The sequence below is a fragment of the Xiphophorus couchianus genome, chromosome 14 (genome assembly GCF_001444195.1).
Source record: "Xiphophorus couchianus chromosome 14, X_couchianus-1.0, whole genome shotgun sequence".
NCBI lineage: Eukaryota > Metazoa > Chordata > Actinopteri > Cyprinodontiformes > Poeciliidae > Xiphophorus > Xiphophorus couchianus.
The window spans coordinates 360,074-379,205 of NC_040241.1; the positions used below are offsets into that span (position 1 = coordinate 360,074).

Below are 19,132 nucleotides of genomic sequence, written 5' to 3' on the forward strand. Positions count from 1 at the left end.
TCAAAGCATTTTCAAGACTCAGTATTGAATGTATGGGGTTTTTTTAACAATGTAAAAAAAAAAAGCATTGTGGAATAAAAACAATGTCGAGAATAACAGGCTATATTTGATCTTTTGAAACAATGTATGTTGTATAATAGGATATAGTTTTGTTTTGAGTCATGTGGTTGGTGGCAGTAATGCTCACCTAACGTTTTTTGCCAACCGCCAATAAATTTCAAGAAGAAAAAGAAGAAACATCGTTACAGCATATCTCTTACTAGGGAAGGGCTGCTGAATGAAACTATATGATGAATCTGATTGATATTTTTCTTCGAATTCTAACTGTAATCTCAGAAGCCAGAATTACATCTGATAGTAACCAGCTTCAATAACAGAGATGTGAAATGTGCAAGTCAGGAGGAAAACTAACTTTCTGGAGGAATGTTGTATTTAAGTTATGTTTGAGGTGGCTGATTAAAATCTGGTTTCCAGACAGTAGCTTTGCACCTGCTTTACTCCAGATGTATCTGACCCTCCGGCAGTACGAAGTAGGACAGTAGGCTACCACTAAAAGAAAATGAACAAAAACAGTGTGATATATATTAAGAAATAATTTACTAACATGGTGTCGCCGGTAGTACTGTGTTATATGATGTTATATTATTGCGACCAGATAGAGACGAATAAAAATGAAATGTTTGTTCTGAATACACATGGCGTCCTGTCTCATTATGTATGTCAGAGTAAACGACAAAGAGAATTGATTAACCTTCCTATGGTATTGGGGTTGCCACTGACCCATTCAATTTTTAAGTGCATATAAGTATTACATCAATTGTGTAATACTAACTTCGGTCCTGCCCCTAATCCCTTCAAAATTAAAGTTTATGATTGAAAAGTTCAGAGAGTATGAATATTCCCAGTGATACCAGTCTCTCACTCTACTCACTCTACCAGTCTCTGCACTAAATAAGTGCATTTAGGGCAACATGATTACTTTACTACCAGTTATTGTCATGCAGTGTCATGCTGTGGTTGATGTATTGGGGTGTGGTTATAAAGAATAAAACACAAAGTCACGTGTGATGGTCAGGGGGTGTTTACTCTCTTATGTACAAGCATGTGTCACCGAGTTGGAGACTGTCTGAGATATACAACAAAAAAGAAAATGCATAAGGTGCTGCAAAAACACAAAATCTATCTCAAAATAAATCTAGACTCTATCAACTTATCCCCCACACTTCCAATCTACCTCCTACATCAACCCTTCCCCACAGATTTCCATTGGTTCCCACTGGAGAACCCGACCTACTAGTTAAAGATTAAAGTCCCTATATGCTGCTGTCTTTATGTTAGAGATACTTATGCTGCTGTAATTTTAATGACATCAAAAGACCTTTTATGGATCAGTGTCAAAGGTCAAACCAGGTCTCTTCATGTTGTCCAATTCTCACACAAATGGTGTGGTTTGTGCACTCTTTGTGCTGCAAAAGTATTTTTGTGTTCTTATATTTTAATAAATACATTAAAGTGCAAAATAAAATAAAATAAAAAAATCAGAAACTGCCTCCTTTTCTATGGTTACCAATGGGGGCTGCAACCTTTGGATTTGGATTTGGAAACCACTGACACCATTTCTGTTTGAGCAGAGTATTTTAGGGTGCCTGCCAGGCCTTTGTTGACTCGCTTATCAATATCTTTATAACAAACCATTTGTTATGCAAAACACACACATTTTGAAGGAACCAGGTACTTGGAAAAAACACTATTTTCTTGTGTATTTTTGTAGAGCTGAACTGTGTGGATGCACCAACTGAAGTTTCACTACAGCACCTGAGAGGCAGTAAAGTCAGTAGCAGCAAATTCATAAGTCATTATGAATGCAAGAGATGAGGAAGGAAGTCAGTCCGTGTTTGACTCTGTGTGCTGTTGCTTTTGGATGTGGCTCATAGAAATCTGGACACACGATGAACAGGGGGAAATCTGACCAGTTTTCAGATCTGAAAGCAGCTCTGCTTGATTCTTCCTGCTCCGACACACGCAACATGGCTGCCATTCATCAACACATACTGTAACATCAAGCAAACAGAGTTCCTCTGTTAGAAGGCTTAGTATCCACATGAATAAAAGCTGAAAAAAATGAATCATGTGAAAGTTTCTCCTGAAGCAGATAACTAAGGATCTGATTTGGTCTGGTTTCACTTCAGACTCTGTTCTACTCAGCATTAAACATGGATTTACCGACCGAGTTTGTTTGTGGCAGCTGAAGGAGGAACAGCTTATCCTGCTCTCTCCCGTCCTTACTGATAACTTTGAGTGAGCTATTTTTAAAGTGACAGTTTTTATACTGTAGTTATATTTACATTTTCGACATCAAAATTGGATTACTACAAACCTAAGGACTGGGGGATCTTCTTACTTTTCTTTTTATCTTATTTTTCTTCATCTCCAAGTTGAACCAGGAGAAAATGCCTCCGGCCGACCCCAAGGAGATTAGCAGTATTATACAACGACTTCAGTCTATAGAGATGAAGATCAAACAGTTGGAGGTGAACTTTGAGATCAACGCTAACTGTGGAAATCAGACAACTCTTCCTCTAATCAACAGAGAAGTTGTACGCCCCACATCAAGCAGCTCACCCTGGAACACTCTGGGTGCCAAGCCGAAGCAAAAGTCTCACACCGCAGATCCGATGAGGCGACTGACAGGGAGAACCCCTCACCTGGATCAATCAGCGTGGCCGGCTCTGAGCCGAAACCCACCTTCAACCTCAACACCTGCTCCACCACCAAAGAAAAACAAACAAGCAGCTGCAACCAAAACGGTTCCACTGACCCCACTCCTAAGGACAAAGCGACCAGCTCGGGCCTCAAAACATTCGGACTCAATGGGAATCCCACTGAAAAACAGATTTTCTGTACTCCAGCCTGAGCCTCTGAGTGAAACCTCACCTTCAAACATCAACAATGAGGCAAGACCAACACATCCACCCCCCAAAGCTCCAAAGGACAAAGCGACCACCAGGAAAATGAAAGGTATCCCAAAAGTGCTTATTGTTGGAGACGAGGCAGTAAATGGAATCAGTCAAGTTTGCAATCCCATGAAAACAAGAGTGATTTCTTTTCCTGGTGACACTGTATCTGATTTAACTTGCAAAGTTCTCTCTCTAACCACTGATCAGCCAGATATTGAGTCTTTAGTTGTGCATGTTGGAGCCAACGATCTGGCAAAGCAGAAATCTGAGATTCTGAAAAAGGACTTTAATATTCTTCTGAACACTATGGGAAAATTAAAAATGAAATTATTTCTCAGCGGTCCAATTCCATCACCTCCATGGGGAGACGAAAAACACTCCAGGCTGGACATGATAAACAAATGGCTGATTAAAACCTGCTCTGCCACCTCAGTGACATTCATCGATAACCTCTGGATTTATTGGCAGAGCATTCACCTTTTTGGAAGAGGCGGACGCAATCTTAATAAACATGGGATAAAGCTGCTCACTGCAAACCTTTTTCATTTTATCAACAAGGACAGCAACGTGATCATCGCTTCAGAAGAACAGGCTCAAGGATGTCTGACTAGGATGGAACCCTCTGCATATCAGGAGCAAATCGTTCCAAAACAAGCTGATACATCGACTGGAGACGGAGCGACTGGTTCCCTTCCTCCTTCTCTGCTCACCCACTCATTCACAGGCTTCACAAGATACCTCTGAAGAAGAAATGTGTTCTGGACTGGAGTTTCTTAAATTTACAGATGGAATGAATCAACAGGTTTTACTTGGGACGTCTCTCCTTAGCGCTCACATAGCAGACCTCACTTCATTTAAGCCACCTGACTCTAACTTCCCAGAGGATCCACCACTCTGTGTTTCTGAGGTCTGAGGCCGGGGTCCAGATTTTATCTTTACACCCGTCTTACTCCAGAATGTGTCTGGCCCCCAGGCACTGCAAAACAGGACATTACCTGTCCGGATCACTACAAGAAAATTTACAAGAAACAGAAACATAAAATACAGCTGTTTTAATTCAAACATCAGACTGTCAAAAAGAACCTCACACTGAAGAATTCTTGGCCTCCAAGTCACTTAAACTAGCTCTTTTAAATACCAGATCTCTCTGTGCTAAAGCTCTATTAATTAATGATTTTATCACTGAGCATAATATCGATGTTATGTTTCTGACAGAAACATGGTTGAATGATAATAATTAATCGATTGTACTAATTGAATCTGCGCCTCCTAACTACAATTTCTTCAGTGAGAATAGAAAACATAAAAAAGGAGGCGGCGTGGCTTCAATATTTAAGAATACCATAAATTGTAGTAAAATTTCTTTGGGTCACTTCACCTCTTTTGAGTATCTTGGAATTGAGGTTAAAGGCCACAAATGAACTTTGACACTAACTTTATACAAAACTCCAACATATGTGGAAAATTTCTTTACTGACTTGAATGAGCTTCTATCTCTCATATGTATTGATTATGGTTGTTTAATAATTGTCGGTGATTTCAACATTCATGTTGACAACCCCCAAGACAGAGGGGCAAAACAGCTCGCTAATATTTTAGAGACTTTTGGTCTAACACAACATGTCAAACAAGCAACACACATTCAAGGACACACACTGGACCTGGTTATCAGTAAGGGTGTGAATATTTCCAATCTCTCTGTAACTGATGTCGCCCTGTCAGATCACTTCGCTGTTATCTTTGAAAGTTTTTTATCTTTTAACCCACTTGGACAAACAGCAACCATCACAAAACGTTCTCTCACAGAAAACACAGCAGACACATTTAATCAAATCTACTCTTCTTCCTCACCCTTAAGCTGTAATGACATAGATAAGTTGGTAAATGATTTTCAGTCTAAAGTTTCAGATATCATTGATTCCATTGCCCCAATTGAAATGAAGGTTGTGTCTGGTAGGAAGAAATCTCCATGGAGAAATGCACAAACAGTTAGATCTGCAAGACAACTCTAACTATCATTTAACACTAAAACATGCAAGAGAGGCTTTCTTTGCAGACATCATAAACAAAAACATTAGCAATGCTTGAGCTTTATTTGCAACAGTTGACAGAATCACAAACCCTCCTATTATGCTACCACCTGAATTTCAAACAAATGCCGCTTGCAACCAGTTTTCCAGCTTCTTTTCAGAGAAGATTAAAAAAAATCAGAGGATTAATCTGCACATCCACTATAAAGCCAGTACCAATGCTGTGCCCAAACAAAACAAATACAGGAAAAATGACCCAATTTCAACTACTTAATTATAAAACCCTACAGGAAATTATAAGTCAACTAAGTTCAAATTCCTGCTGTCTGGATGTTTTACCCACACATTTCTTTAAGAAAGTCCTGCCTGTTATTGCTACTGACCTGATCCAAATAGTAACTCATTGCTCTCATCAGGTGTTTTCCCCCAGGCTCTGAAAACCGCAGTAATCAAACCACTGATAAAAAAGAACAATCTGGACAAATCACTTCTGTAGAATTACAGGCCGATCTCCAACCTCCCATTCATCAGCAAAGTTATTGAAAAAGCTGTTTAAACAATTAACTAGCTTCCTAACTATAACCAACCGCTTTGACTCCTTCCAGTCTGGTTTTCGTGCTCACCACAGCACAGAGACCGCCCTCGTAAAAGTGTTCAATGACATCCATATAAATACGGACTGTGGGAGAACCACAGTGCTGGTTCTGTTGGACCTCAGTGCAGCTTTTGACACTGTTGACCTTGACATATTACTGAATCAACTGGAGAGTTGGGTCAGACTCTCCGGTCCAGTGCTTAACTGGTTTGAATCCTACATAAAGAACAGGGATTTCTTTGTTTCAATTGGAAACTTCTCATCAAAGAGGTCAAAGGTCACATGTGGGGTACCCCAAGGTTCAATCCTAGGACGCCTCTTATTCAATATTTATATGCTCCCACTAGCTCAGGTTATAACAGGAAATAATATTAGCTACCATAACTATGCAGATGACACACAGCTCTACATTATGATGTCACCAGGTGACTCAGAGCCTATCCAATCACTGAACAGATGCTTAGAACAGATAAATGTGTGGATGTGCCAAAACCTTCTCCAGCTGAACAGAAACAAAACTGAAGTTATTATTTTTGGACCTAAAGAGGAACAATCTAGAGTTATAGATCTAGAGTCAATGCACAGCTTCAGTTATTACAACTAAAAACCAGCGATCAGGCCCAAAACCTGGGAGTAGTGATGGACTCTGACCTGAACTTCCAGAGCCACATAAAGACAGTTACAAAGTCGGCCTTCTATCACCTGAAGAACATTTCCAGGATTAAAGGACTAATGTCTCAGCCAGATCTAGAGAAACTCATCCATGCATTCATCTTCAGTCTCATTGATTATTGCAACAGCGTCTTCACAGGTCTGTCCAACAAATCAATTAAACAGCTGCACCTGATCCAGAACGCTGCTGCTGGCGTTCTCACTAAAACCAGGAAGATAGAGCACATAACACCAGTTTTAAAGTCCCTACACCGGCTCCCTCTAGCTCAAAGAATAGACTTTAAACTAGAAAATTTCTGAAGAAATTTAACCGGGGCCTGCCAAAGCGTGCCCGTCGGTTTGGGCCCGGCGTTGTCATGCTAGAAATTAGCATCGATGCTAAAGAACGCTTCAACGTAATCAATAGCATGTGGAGAATCACAAGAACGTTAAGTAAGGTGGACGTGCACCATTCAGTATTATTTAAAAAATTTTCAATGCTTTTATTTTGGAAGTTTTGTTAAACTTCATTTCAAAGGGCCAAACTAATCCCATGCGTAATAGTCATTGGGTTAAAATAGTTATATAATGCTCAAAACACAAGTAGTTGATGTAAAAATATTAAAGGCTTTTATTTTGAAATGTTTGTTAAGCTTCATTTCAAAGGTCCAAACTAATCCAATGAATAACAGTCATTGGATAAAATCAGTTATATAATGCTCAAAACAGCAATAATCTCATGTAAAAATTCTCAAGGCTTTTATTTTGAAATTTTCAGTATGTTTCATTTCAAAGGGCCAAACTAATACCATGTGTAACAGTGCTTTGGATGAAAAAGTCAAATAAAGTCAAAAAGAGCAATTACGTCATGTAAAAATATTCAAGGCTTTTATTTTGAAATTTTCAGTATGCTTCATTTTAAAGTTCCAAACTAATCCCATGTGTAACAGTGCTTTGGATGAAAAAGTCAAATAAAGCCAAAAAGAGCAATTACATGATGTAAAAATATTCAAGGCTTTTATTTTGGAATTTTTGTTAAACTTCATTCAAAGGGCCAACCTAATCCCATGAATAACAGTCATTGGATAAAATCAGTTATATATTGCCCAACAGAGCAAATATCTGATTTAAAAATATTCAAGGCTTTTATTTTGAAATTATTATTATGCTTAATTTTAAAGTTCCAAACTAATCCTATGTGTAACAGTTACTGAGTTAAATCAGTTATATACAGCCCATAGCAGCAAGTAGTTCTAAAGGCCAGTTCAGTCCTGATCTGTTTCAACTGAGGGTTCCACTATAGATAGAACTACAGTGATGCGTATTTGTAGTCCTAATCAGCAGCCAATAGCCTTTTGAGTTCCGTTGCTATGTTAAATAAGTTTCTCACCAAGGTGTGAACTGTTAGTGACAGAGCCTCAGACAGCCTAGAAAATCCTGTCGCATGACTTTGTTCTGAAGCACCGTGACAGAAAACCCGTACGGTCTAGATAAATTTCGAAAACAATTTACCGGAGCAGACAGGCGTATCAATGTGAGGACCGATTTTGATACCAATCGTGCGATATTTGTGGGCGTGATGGCGATTTGAAAATTATCTTGGGCTCAAAAAATGTCTTCATTTCTCACTCTAGCCGAGATCTAAAGGCCCTGGCTCTCACTCTAATTTTCGGAAAAATGAGAAACTTTGGGTCGCTTAGAGACAAATTGTGGACAAACCGTAACTGGTATCGACGAGCCGTCTTCACTTTCGAAGAGATCACAGACGTATCTACAAAATGAAATTTGAATGGCATTTCTACGTGAATTCGTGACGACACAGAGAATCCTCAAAAATAGGGTATTTCTAGGATTTTTCCCATTGACTTAAAATGGGGTTTTTTTCGTAGTTTTTTGCTAATTATGTCGCCACGTTAACCCCAAATCCCACCAAAAATAATAGCTCCAATGGCGTGAATTTTCTGCACGTTTTGATACCTGATTTGTAGGTGTGCACCCAGCGGTATGAGCCGCATTAACGGTTACGGAAGAAAAATAAAGAACTAGAAAATTCCTGAAGAAATTTAACCGGGGCCTGCCAAAGTGTGCCCGTCGGTTTGGACCCAGCGTTCTGATGCTAGAAATTAGCATCAATGCTAAAAAAAGCCGCAATCATATGAGGACAATGACAAAAATGTTGACTAACATGTACTTGCACCGTTCAGTATGATAAAGTAAGTGTATCAGCTAAAATTAGCAAAAATGCTAATGTTAGCATGATTGCTGTCACTAGCATGTGGGACATCACTAGGATGTTCTCTATAATGGACTTACTCCATTCAGTATACTAAACATGGCTAATAAGTCAAATAAATAGCTAATAGCTTATTTAAGCTAAAATGCTAATGCTAATGAACTGCCTTGCTGCGCAAGGCAGTTCCCTAACCTGGGAGAAAAAGATAATGCAGAATAATATTATTGCACCGCCTGCGGCGGTGCACTAACCTCAGGGGCATGTTGAGGCTTTTATTTTGAAATTTTTGTTAAGCTTAATTTCAAAGGTCCACACTAATCCCATGTGTATCAGTGCTTTGGATAAAAAAGTCACATAAAGCCAAAAAGAGCAATTACATGATGTAAAAATATTCAAGGCTTTTATTTTGAAATTTTCAGTATGCTTAATTTTAATGTTCCAAACTAATCCCATGTGTAACGGTGACTGAGTTAAATCAGTTAAATACAGCCCATAGCAGCAAGTAGTTGTAAAGGCCAGTTCAGTCCTCCTCTGTTTCAACTGAGTCTTCCAGTATAGTTAGAACTACAGTGATGCGTATTTGTAGTCCTAACCAGCAGCCAATAGCCTCCTGAGTTACGTTGCTATGGTAAATAATTCTCTCTGCCAACTGTCAGCTGTGAGTGAGACATGCAGGGGGAGACAATTCTCTGTTTGAGCCAGCCAGTTTGAACTAAAAAAAGCATTGGAAACAACTCCTTCCCGTTCGGGAACCGTAATACATATTCGAAAAGCGTTTGAAGTGTATGAGAGGGCTATTTGTCGTCTCCGATAGTCCCGCGATTCATATCTCTACGTCACTCACAGTATTAACAGCGATAAGAGAAAGAAATGGTGTGCCCAGATCTGAAATTTTTGACATATATATGAAAATACATGGGAGAGAGCCTGAGAGAGCGACAGAAAATCTTGTCGCATGACTTTGCTCTGAAGCACCGTGACAGAAAACCGTAAGCCCTAGAGAAATTTCGAAAACATTTTACCGGAGCAGGCATGCGTATCAATGTCAGGACCGAGTTTGATACCAATCGTGCGATATTTGTGGGCGTGACGGCGATTTCAAAATTATTTTGGGCTCAAAAATTCTCTTCATTTCTCACTCTAAAAAAGCGGCAGTTATGCTCTGCGTTTTGGCAGTTGGAAAATTTGCTTGTTTTTCGCTTTTTACGTCGCCATTGTAAGTCCAATTCCTTATAAAAATAATAGCTCCCTTCTCGGCATCGAGCTGCACGTTTTGATACCACTTTTGTGGGGGTGCACGCAGCGGTACGAGCCGCATTAACGGTGATGGAAGAAAAATAAAGATATAAAGATATAAAGAGACATTCTATTGGGTGTAGAATAATAGGTGCCTGCCATGCAATGCATAAGGAGAGCAGTACTGACTTGCGAAGCAAGTCAGTACTGCTCTCCTTATGCATTGCTATGGGCAGGCCCCAATTATAAAGAGACATTTGTTGGGTGTAGAGTAATAGGTTCCTGCCATTGCTTTGCATGGCAGGCCCCAAATACTGTTGTTAGTTTACAAATCACCGAACTGCTTAGCACCACAATACATTAAAGATCTGCTGTTGTTGTATCAACCTTCCAGACCTCTCAGGTCTTCCGGTTCTGGTCTGCTCTGCATCCCCAGAACCAGAACCAAACGAGGTGAAGCAGCTTTCAGCATCTATGTACCACAAATTTGGAACAAACTTCCAGAAAACTGTAAAACAGCTGAAACACTGACTTCCTTTAAATCTCGACTGAAAACCCACCTGTTTAGGATTGTATTTGAAATGTAATCAATTACAAATTTATTGATGGAACTTTACTTAATGCTGTGTTTTGATTGTTGATTTTATGTTGCATTGTGTTTCTGTGTTCGATATGATGTAAAGCACTTTGAAATGCCTTGCTGCTGAAATGTGCTATACAAATAAAATTTGATTGATTGATTGATTGACTGCTTTTCCACCTGGATCCACCTGACCATTGTGGTTTTACCATATCTCTGGGCTATTTCAGGTAAAGGGGTTATTTTCAATGTTTTTGATAATTAACACAAAGAATGAACATTTTGACCACTCCATGTAACCCAGCCTCCCTAGAATACAATCTCATCAAAAAGCCAAGTTTGGTCAAAGCAAATAGTAAAAAACTGAGATGGAATCTTTCCCATTACACATATATTAGGAAATCATCAGTTTGTAAAAGGCTGGTCCTTGAAGAATAGTTACCAAAGAGCATTAGTGGTGGCATTAGAGAGTCCATATCATTTTAGCATCTGACCACATGGACCTACTGAATTACGTTGCATGCTGCTAATATTACATTTGCAACAATTGGATCAGCTGTACTATCAGTACAGCTGATCCGTGATAGTTGTTGACTGCCAAGGGGTACCTGTATCAAATTAGACAAATTAAAAGAAGTAACCCAAACAGACATAGTTAAGTAGCTAAAGACATTGATCTTTGCATAAAAAACATACCAGTTATATGTAAAGTGTATGGGAGAACAGTTCAAGGACTCTTTGAAAAAGTGAGTAGAGAAGTAGAGCCAGTAATTACTTCCAGTTGGCCTCTTGTGTTTCTCTACTTTTTATTGCTAGCAATGCAAGCTTGCAGCAATGTTTATAGCTCCAACTGCAAACTTGCAAATTTTTATATTTTTCAAGCGTGCATGTCTTTTAGCATCACATTAACTAGTTGTGTTTCCATTACAAATGCACCAAATCTTTCTCCATATTCTGCTAATAATTTCTCAAATGCAATGTTCTCATTAAACAAGACATGAAATTAAAATCACAAGTGAATAAGCTTGTTCACAAGATAAATCATTAAAAAAAATCACGGCAGTGACAGATGTATACAACAACATAAAATATATTCATATTTCAGACATGGTGCTAGCACTCGTCTATCAGCCGTTAGAGTAGACCTTGGCGTCTTATTCAGTCATCGGAGCGACAAACCCCTTACACCTGGGAACAGCTGCGTCTGCAGTATTTTTGGGAAATTGTACTTGGCAATTTCACAGAAGAGCTATGGATTCAACACATTTGAATGACACACAAGTATTTATGGACTGTGTGATGCTGTGAGAGCTCTGGTGAAGCCAGCTGAACATTGTCCAAAAAAAACAAATAGACTATCATCCTCCTACCACTTGTGTCATTTTTTTTGCCAGTGGCAACATAAGACTGTTGATAAATTGACTCATATGATGCGACAAAAGTTTTCCATTGCAGTTCTGCAAGATACAACTATTTCAATATGGCCAAAAAACCATCTTACCGTAAAGCAAAAACTATTGAAAAACATGAGCTTTTTAAAAATCGGCATGCTTCTATTAAGCATATTTATTTTCGTAATTTCAGTTTGCACAATTTCCTGGATAATGGAAATGCAGCTACTGTTGGATGCTGTGATAAGTGCTTGTAAAACTATCTCTCCGGGCATTGCACACCACCTCAGCCTTTTCTAGACATGCTAGCTTTTTCAAGTTTACTCAAAATTGAGGCAGATTTGTTTTGAAATTGTTGTTGAAGAAAAGTAAGTGAACCCAAAATTCTATTATGCTTTTTACCCAATTTTCTGCCCCTTCCGTGTTGTAAAACTAATGGTAATGCACCTCCAGTCAAAGGTCTTCCAATCTTTAGTGTTGTGACAGCAAGAAGTAATTCAGTTTCTTTTTTTATTCTCTGTAAGGAAGTTTCATTGTTATCTCGTGTGTTCTTCTGTTGTGACCCTGATTGACACAGCTCCACAAATTCAAAAAAAAATTGCTTGTCAAGAGTCACAAATTTTAAAAAAAACAACATAAAAACCCCAACAAAAAACCCTTAAAAATATTCAGCATAAATAAAAAATGGGAAAGTCAGTATTTCCTTTAAAATATACAAATAAATACTTAGTTTTGTTTCTTTAAAACTGCATCAGAATTTTTTAGTAAGAAATGTGAAGTCTGTGAATGCTAAGTGATGGGATCACTTGGCACACTAATCATGCTAAAAAGCTGTGTGTAGTGATATGTATGGTGTATAAAACATTGTTTCTTGTTTTAGCTGGTGATAATGATATCCCTGTGTCTTACTGGGCACACACTCTGTCTGTATGAGCAGTCTTAAATAAATATATACACAATTTCTGCAGCAGAAAGGAGTGGAAGCAGGGTCGATGTGAAGACTTCAGAGGTTTATGAGCCGCTCTTCTGCTCCCATTCCTGTGAAACAAAAGCACACTCTATAACAACTTGGAAGCATTGTTTTGTATGTGTTTGAGTTTCAGTCTAGTATCTGTGAAGAACCAAAAACATATGTGCACAGACAAGATAAAGGTAAGTTTAATCAAAGCTTACTGTACATCCCTGTATACAGCCCCTTTGTGGTAGAAATTTAAAATAGCAATAGCATGCAGAAGTTTAAAGTTGCTTATGGCCATGAGAATTCTGCTTAAAAAACCCAGGTACAGTAGAGCAAGTGAGACATTTTGTAACGCACGTCAGGACTTTCCAGGCACTCTTGAGAAATTTGATATATAAGTTTGTGTTGTTTGTGCAGCTCCAAGAACAGTTTTTTTGTAATGTTGTCACATCCTTCTGTCAGTGCACTACAGTTTCCACAAAGACGACTTGTAGTCGTCTTTGTGGAAACACTGATATGAAAGTCTTTTATAGGTTTTTGTGTTGTTGTGTATTATGTCTGTTCTATTTTATGTCTATGTGGACAATGTGTCTATATAGTCTGAATCTATATGTGTGTGTGCGGGGGTGTACATGTGTGTGTGCGGGAGTGTAGGTGTGTGGGGGCGTGTGTGTGTGTGTATGTGTGTGTATTACATATAAGTGAAAGGAGAAATAAATAATAACATGACGTAATTAGCTTGGTTAATTATTTCTTTTGGGCCAATCTTGCAAATAACATTTCTGGTGTCATGGACAGGTCTGTAAAGTGAAGAATTTTAAGTACCGTACTTCAGGTTACTTTATGTTGCTTATTCCAGTCTTTTTCCTCAAACTAAATAGTTTGAGGAAAAACTATTTCCTCAAATGGAGGTACAGTAAGATGAGCAGTGACATCAGTCAGCAGAGTGAACTCTGACCTTGGCCTTCCTCAGCACATGTCCTCTGACCGTTGATGGCTTCTGGCTACTCTGCTGCCGGCGCAGTAGCGATGCGCTGTTGACTGGCAGTGTACAGGACTCTGTGTCGCTGGTGTCGCAGCTGGAGAAGTGAGAAGACTCCTGTGTTCTCCGCAGCATGGCTGGAGACTGTTAAGGGGAGAAAAACAGAAAATTAAGCTGCCACCTCAGCCAACCATCAGTGAGGAAACAGAGGTGGAGTTCCAACCTGCAGGTCTGAGGAGGCAGCTTTGGGTTCAATGGTGAGGCCCAGGGTCACTCCTCCGCTCAGAGCTTTCTTCAGACTCTCCTTGACCTCTGTTGCCTCCAGCTCCAGGTTCACTCTCTCTTCCTCCTTCAGCTTGCACTCGACTTCCACCTTCTTCAAACGCTCCAGCAGAGATGCATGTGAACGTTTGCCTGGCATTTCCGGAAAAAACAATTACTAGTTTTGGAAAATCCTGCTAAAATGAGCCTTCTTCTTGGCTGATTTCCTACCTGCAGCCCCCTCCACGGCAGTGCGCAGGTCTCTTCTCTCCTTCTTCAACTGGTTCAGATGGTTCCTGATCTCCTGTTTCTTTTTCATCAGCTCCTCCTCTTTGGCCTGCAGCCGCTTGGCATCTGCCTCGACACGGTTCTTGCCGTACTTGCACTGCTCTGCATCTGCACAACAGAGTCTGGCTGTTAAAGCATCTAATAAAGGAGACAGTGAGAAGGCTGCATGATGTCAGCCACATGGCAATCCAGCCACAGGAATCAGTCTTCCTTAATTAGTAAAGCTAAGCCCTGCCTTCCTGCAAACCTGAGTGATGGCAACCAGAGAGCTGAGTTTGGAAAGAAGGCTGGTGTTCTCAAATCGTTTGGAGGGGAAATTGAAGAGTTACTTTAAGTACTTTCTGCAGAGTTACAGGAGGTTACAAACGCTCTCAATCACACATCGAACACAAAAACCTCTGAACCCACCTTCCCATCTTTTAGTTTCTATCCTAGACTTTGTGAGTTTTACAAATTGCTCTGCTAGAATCATCAGTCAGTCCATCCAGGATTTCAAGATGGTTTTTTATGATTTTTGTGATAGATATAGACTTAGACTTAGACTGACTTTATTGTCATTTTGCATGCACAGGGTGTATACAGAACGAAATTTCGTTGCATATGGCTCAGGACAATGTTTTGGGCTTTCAATGTTGTGAGGTTACTCCAGAATAAAAATAAAATACAGTATAAAATATGAATATAAACATAAATATAAAATATAAAGTGCAGGACTGACAGTAAAATGGAAGTTACTTAGTTATGTATATGTGCAAGGTATAAAGTGGAGACCAGTTTTTGAGTGCAGTCCAGTTAAGAGTTCAGCAGTCTGATGGCAAGTGGGAAAAAGCTGTTTCGGAACCTGGTGGACCTGCACCGGATGCTGCAGAACCTCTTTCCAGAGGGCAGCAGGGAGAACAGTCCATGGTGGGGGTGTGAGGGGTCACTGATGATGTTTCGGCCTCGGGACACGCAGCGCTGGGATGAAATGTCCTGAATGGAGGGAAGGGGGGCCCCGATGATCCTCTCTGCTGTCCGCACCACTCTCCTCACGTTCTTCCAGTCGGAGGCGCTGCAGCCTCCACACCACACAGAGAGGCAGCTGGTCAGAATGCTCTCTATGGTGCTTCTGTAGAACGTCTTGAGGATGGGCGGGGGCAGGTGTGCTCTTCTCATCCTCCTCAGGAAATACAAGCATTTCTGTGCCCTCTGGACCAGAGACGTGGTGTTCACAGTCCAGGTCAGGTCGTTAGTGATGTGCACCCCCAGGAATTTGGTGCTGCTGACCACCTCCACAGCCGAGCTGTTGATGAGCAGTGGAGCGTGGCTGGGCCGGTTCTTCCTGAAGTCGACGATCATCTCCTTCGTCTTGTCAACATTCAGGATCAGATATGATTGATTTTGTGTTGCTACATTAGAAATATTTGCAAGAAGCTTTGCAACATTTTTTGTACTTAAACTTCTTCAAAAAAGGTGATAGAAACATAACAAGCAGGTAGATTGGACACACACAAACATTTGTATTCTTTAAAGGACTTAAATAGCTCGATTTTTCTTACTGGCTATATCAATAACTCGACCTCAAGTAAGGCTGAAGCAGCAGAGTAGTAAAAGTAATAAATACAGCTACCTTCATGTGGGAGTTAGTCACTTAAAGTCAATGTTTTTAACAATTTTTGGAAAAAATTGCTATAAACTATAAAATGTCTCTCGGCTGGCCTGGGAACGCCTTGGGATTCCCCCGGAAGAGCTGGAAGAAGTGGCCGGGGAGAGGGAAGTCTGGGCCTCCCTTCTGAAGCTGCTACCCCCGCGACCCGACCTCGGATAAGCGGAAGAAGATGGATGGATTGCTATAAACTCACAATTACACATTAGTATGGAAGAGGATTAGAGCCACATGAATAAAAGGAATTCTGACTTTTTTCTCAGAAATAGAATTATTTAAATTCTGTAAGCACCATCAGACAAATCTAGTCCTAAAATTCAATTCTACCTAATAAATTTTGGACATACTTTCAGTGTAGATAAAGTTCAGGTTTACAAATCCTTTAACGAGGAAGAAACAGTAATATCACTATTTTCATAGGCCAACAAAAATACTTGACTTATTTTTTTGGATTTTGACATAGAAGGAGAAAGAGATTAACATCAGAACTATTTTTTTCTCCTGTTTTTAGTGTCCCTAATCCTCTGCTGTACATTAGTGCAAAATAGGGATACTTTTGATTTTGCATAAATTTCCACAAAAAACTGGAGGGACTGATCAACGGAGCCACACACACAAAAAACATGAGTTCCTTATGCTCCACAGGAGAATTCAGAGACAAAACTTACTGGAGTTGTTGCGTTTCACAGATGCCAACCCACTGACTCCATTCTTCTTGGCCTGACTCTTTGGCTCAGCCTTCTGTTTGGAAGCCACTCCATTGATACTGGCTCCCTTCTTTCCCTTGAACTGTAGCAAACAGGAAAAGCACAAGGGAAGCTTTTTAAATGGCAATTCTAATATTGAAACACAAAACCCTCTTTGGGATTTTTGTCAGACATCAAGTATGAACAGTGCAATAAAGTAGAGTCAAAGATTAATACTGAACTCAACGAATCTAAATCACCTGTAATTATAATTGACATATCATGTGTCAAGCATAGTGGTGTTAGCATCATGTTGAGCGACAGTTTTTTTTTATTGATGGCACCAGTGCATCAGACAGGCTACACCATTGTATAATTTTAAATCCCTTCTTAAAACTAATTTTTTTTGACATATTGAGATGTTAATATTAGCTTTTGCTTATTTTATTAGTATTTTATTACATGGCTAATATGATAATATATTTTTGCTTGAATAAAGCTGGAGGACTGCACAGTGGCGCAATTGGTAGCACTGTTGCCTTGCAGCAAGAAGGTATTGGGTGCGATTCTCGGCCTGGGGTCTTTCTGCTCGGTTAATTGGTTTCTCTAAATTCTCCTTAGTGAGTGTGTGTGTGTGTATGGTTGTTTGTCCTGTCTGTTTTTGTATTGCCCTGCAACAGACTGGTGACCTGTCAGGAAAATGAAAATGGATGAATGGACGAAATAAAGCTGGATTGGATTGGTACATTGCACTAGGATAGATTGCACCAGTTGTATTTACAGATTAGGCTAATAAAGATGCAGTTGACTGGCATTGTTGCATTTGCACCAAAGAAGCATTCATTCCATTTAAATATTTTGTGTAGCAACATTTTGGCTACTTTAATGAAAACGAAAGTAGCCAAAATACTACTAATGATAGGCAAGATACTACTAATTTACCATTTATTTTTCTGGTGAGTGAGATCTGTGTCGAGAAAACATGGCGCGCGAGTTAAGCTAGCTTTATTGGTGACATGCGAGGGTGTGTGCGCTAAACAGGGGCACTGCCAGGAATCTTGGGCCCCTTGACTAAAAATTTAATTGGGGCCCCCCACGCAGCTGCTATTACAATATCTTGAGTCTATCTGACCCATCAAAAGTGTCACAATTTCAAAGGCTTGCAACTGCCTTGCTTTCTTTGGTCCAAGACTGATAACAAGAACAATATTTACTGCTCAGGAATTTTACATCCAACAGTCTGCATACAGTATGCAAGTAGGTTGCTTAAATTTTTTCTATTAGTTTTAGATTACTGAAATGTCTTTCCCCACGAACAACAGTCATAGGCAACATGCAAAATATACATAAAGCAATCCAGACTTCTCAAAAAAATGCTATGTAGTTGCATTTTATTCAAACTGCAGTATATAACTTTAATGAAAAATATGTTTTCTCCATATTTGTTAAAACTGTCACTGTATCGTGACAGTTTGTTATGAGACAGATAATCTGTGAAAACAATCAATCTCCTCCACAGTCTCCCTGAACTACTATTGCTGGCTAAAGTAATGCAACGTTCTGACCAAAACAACCAATCAGAGCCAGGAGGAGGGTCTTAGTGCTGTCAATCAACTTCATTCACTCGCTGCTAAATGGTAAAAAAACAACTTATCCTTACAGGAAAATCGTTTATCTGCCATCACTGGTAGCTATGCTAACTAGACTAAGCATTTACAACAGACTGCGCTAGCTGCAGCATAGCACAGAGCGAGGGGGAGGAAGGATGAGCAGCTACATGAGATTGTGATTGACAGCACTAAAACTCTCCTGCCACTAACTGGTTGTGTCTAACACTTTGAGAAAGCAGAGAAAATAGATTTTTCACATCTCTCATGCCATACTGTCACAACATAATGACAGTTTTAACAAATATGTGAAAAAAATCTATACATTTTTATAAAAGTCACATACTGCAGCTTTAATTTCACTTAGAAGAGGACAGGTCAGGAGGGACGTGGGTTAGAGCTGCTGCTGACTGACTCACCTCTTAAGTGGTAAAAGGTACAGGGACATGTTAAATATATGAATATCTTCATATTTTTTTTCCTTAACTCATTAGATGCTAGTGAAATGGAGGCAAACAGTCTGTAGCTAAGCTAACAATGCTGAATGGTTGATAATCTCACACAGTCTACCCACCTCTCGGAGAAAAACTGGGTTAGAAATTGACACTCTTGCCTTTCTTTCTTTCCCTCTCTCTCTTTTTTTTTTTGAAAACCTGATTTCATTATTTTTCTTAGTAGCATAGTAACTGCCACAGTCGTTCTTGTCTTCTACTGACTGCTGCTGAACACCGTCACCGTCAAGCGCTCCAAGCAGGAACGAACCATTTCATGCAGATCCAGGGGTTTTCAGGACAAATATGAATGTGTGTTTTTTAGTGTGGGAGTGGGAACGTTAAATTTTTACCGCTAAAAACAATCTTTGAAATTACAATATGATTAATTTTGTAATTGACAGGGTCCCAATTGTTTTTTTATTTCTATGAAGAAAAATAAATAAATAAATTGTGAAGGGCCCCCTGCTGGTCAGGGGCCCTTAGGATTATCATAACCTTTCTCTCCTATACGGCGCCCTTGGCGCCAAATGCACCATCG

At 39.6% G+C, this 19,132-nt stretch overlaps 1 protein-coding gene across 2 annotated transcripts in view; it reads right to left on the bottom strand.

The window, feature by feature from the left end:
* Positions 1-11,017: 11,017 nt before the first annotated feature.
* Positions 11,018-19,132, bottom strand: part of afap1 (actin filament associated protein 1) — a 129,262-nt gene continuing 121,147 nt past the window's right edge. For both annotated transcript variants that reach the window (XM_028038289.1, XM_028038290.1), the window contains exons 13-17: positions 16,476-16,596; positions 14,106-14,270; positions 13,837-14,027; positions 13,590-13,757; positions 11,018-12,711 (exon numbers count right to left, since the gene is read on the bottom strand). In XM_028038289.1, the coding sequence (XP_027894090.1) occupies positions 12,685-12,711; positions 13,590-13,757; positions 13,837-14,027; positions 14,106-14,270; positions 16,476-16,596 (672 nt within the window). In that variant the 3' untranslated portion in view covers positions 11,018-12,684. The remainder of the gene's footprint in view (positions 12,712-13,589; positions 13,758-13,836; positions 14,028-14,105; positions 14,271-16,475; positions 16,597-19,132) is intronic.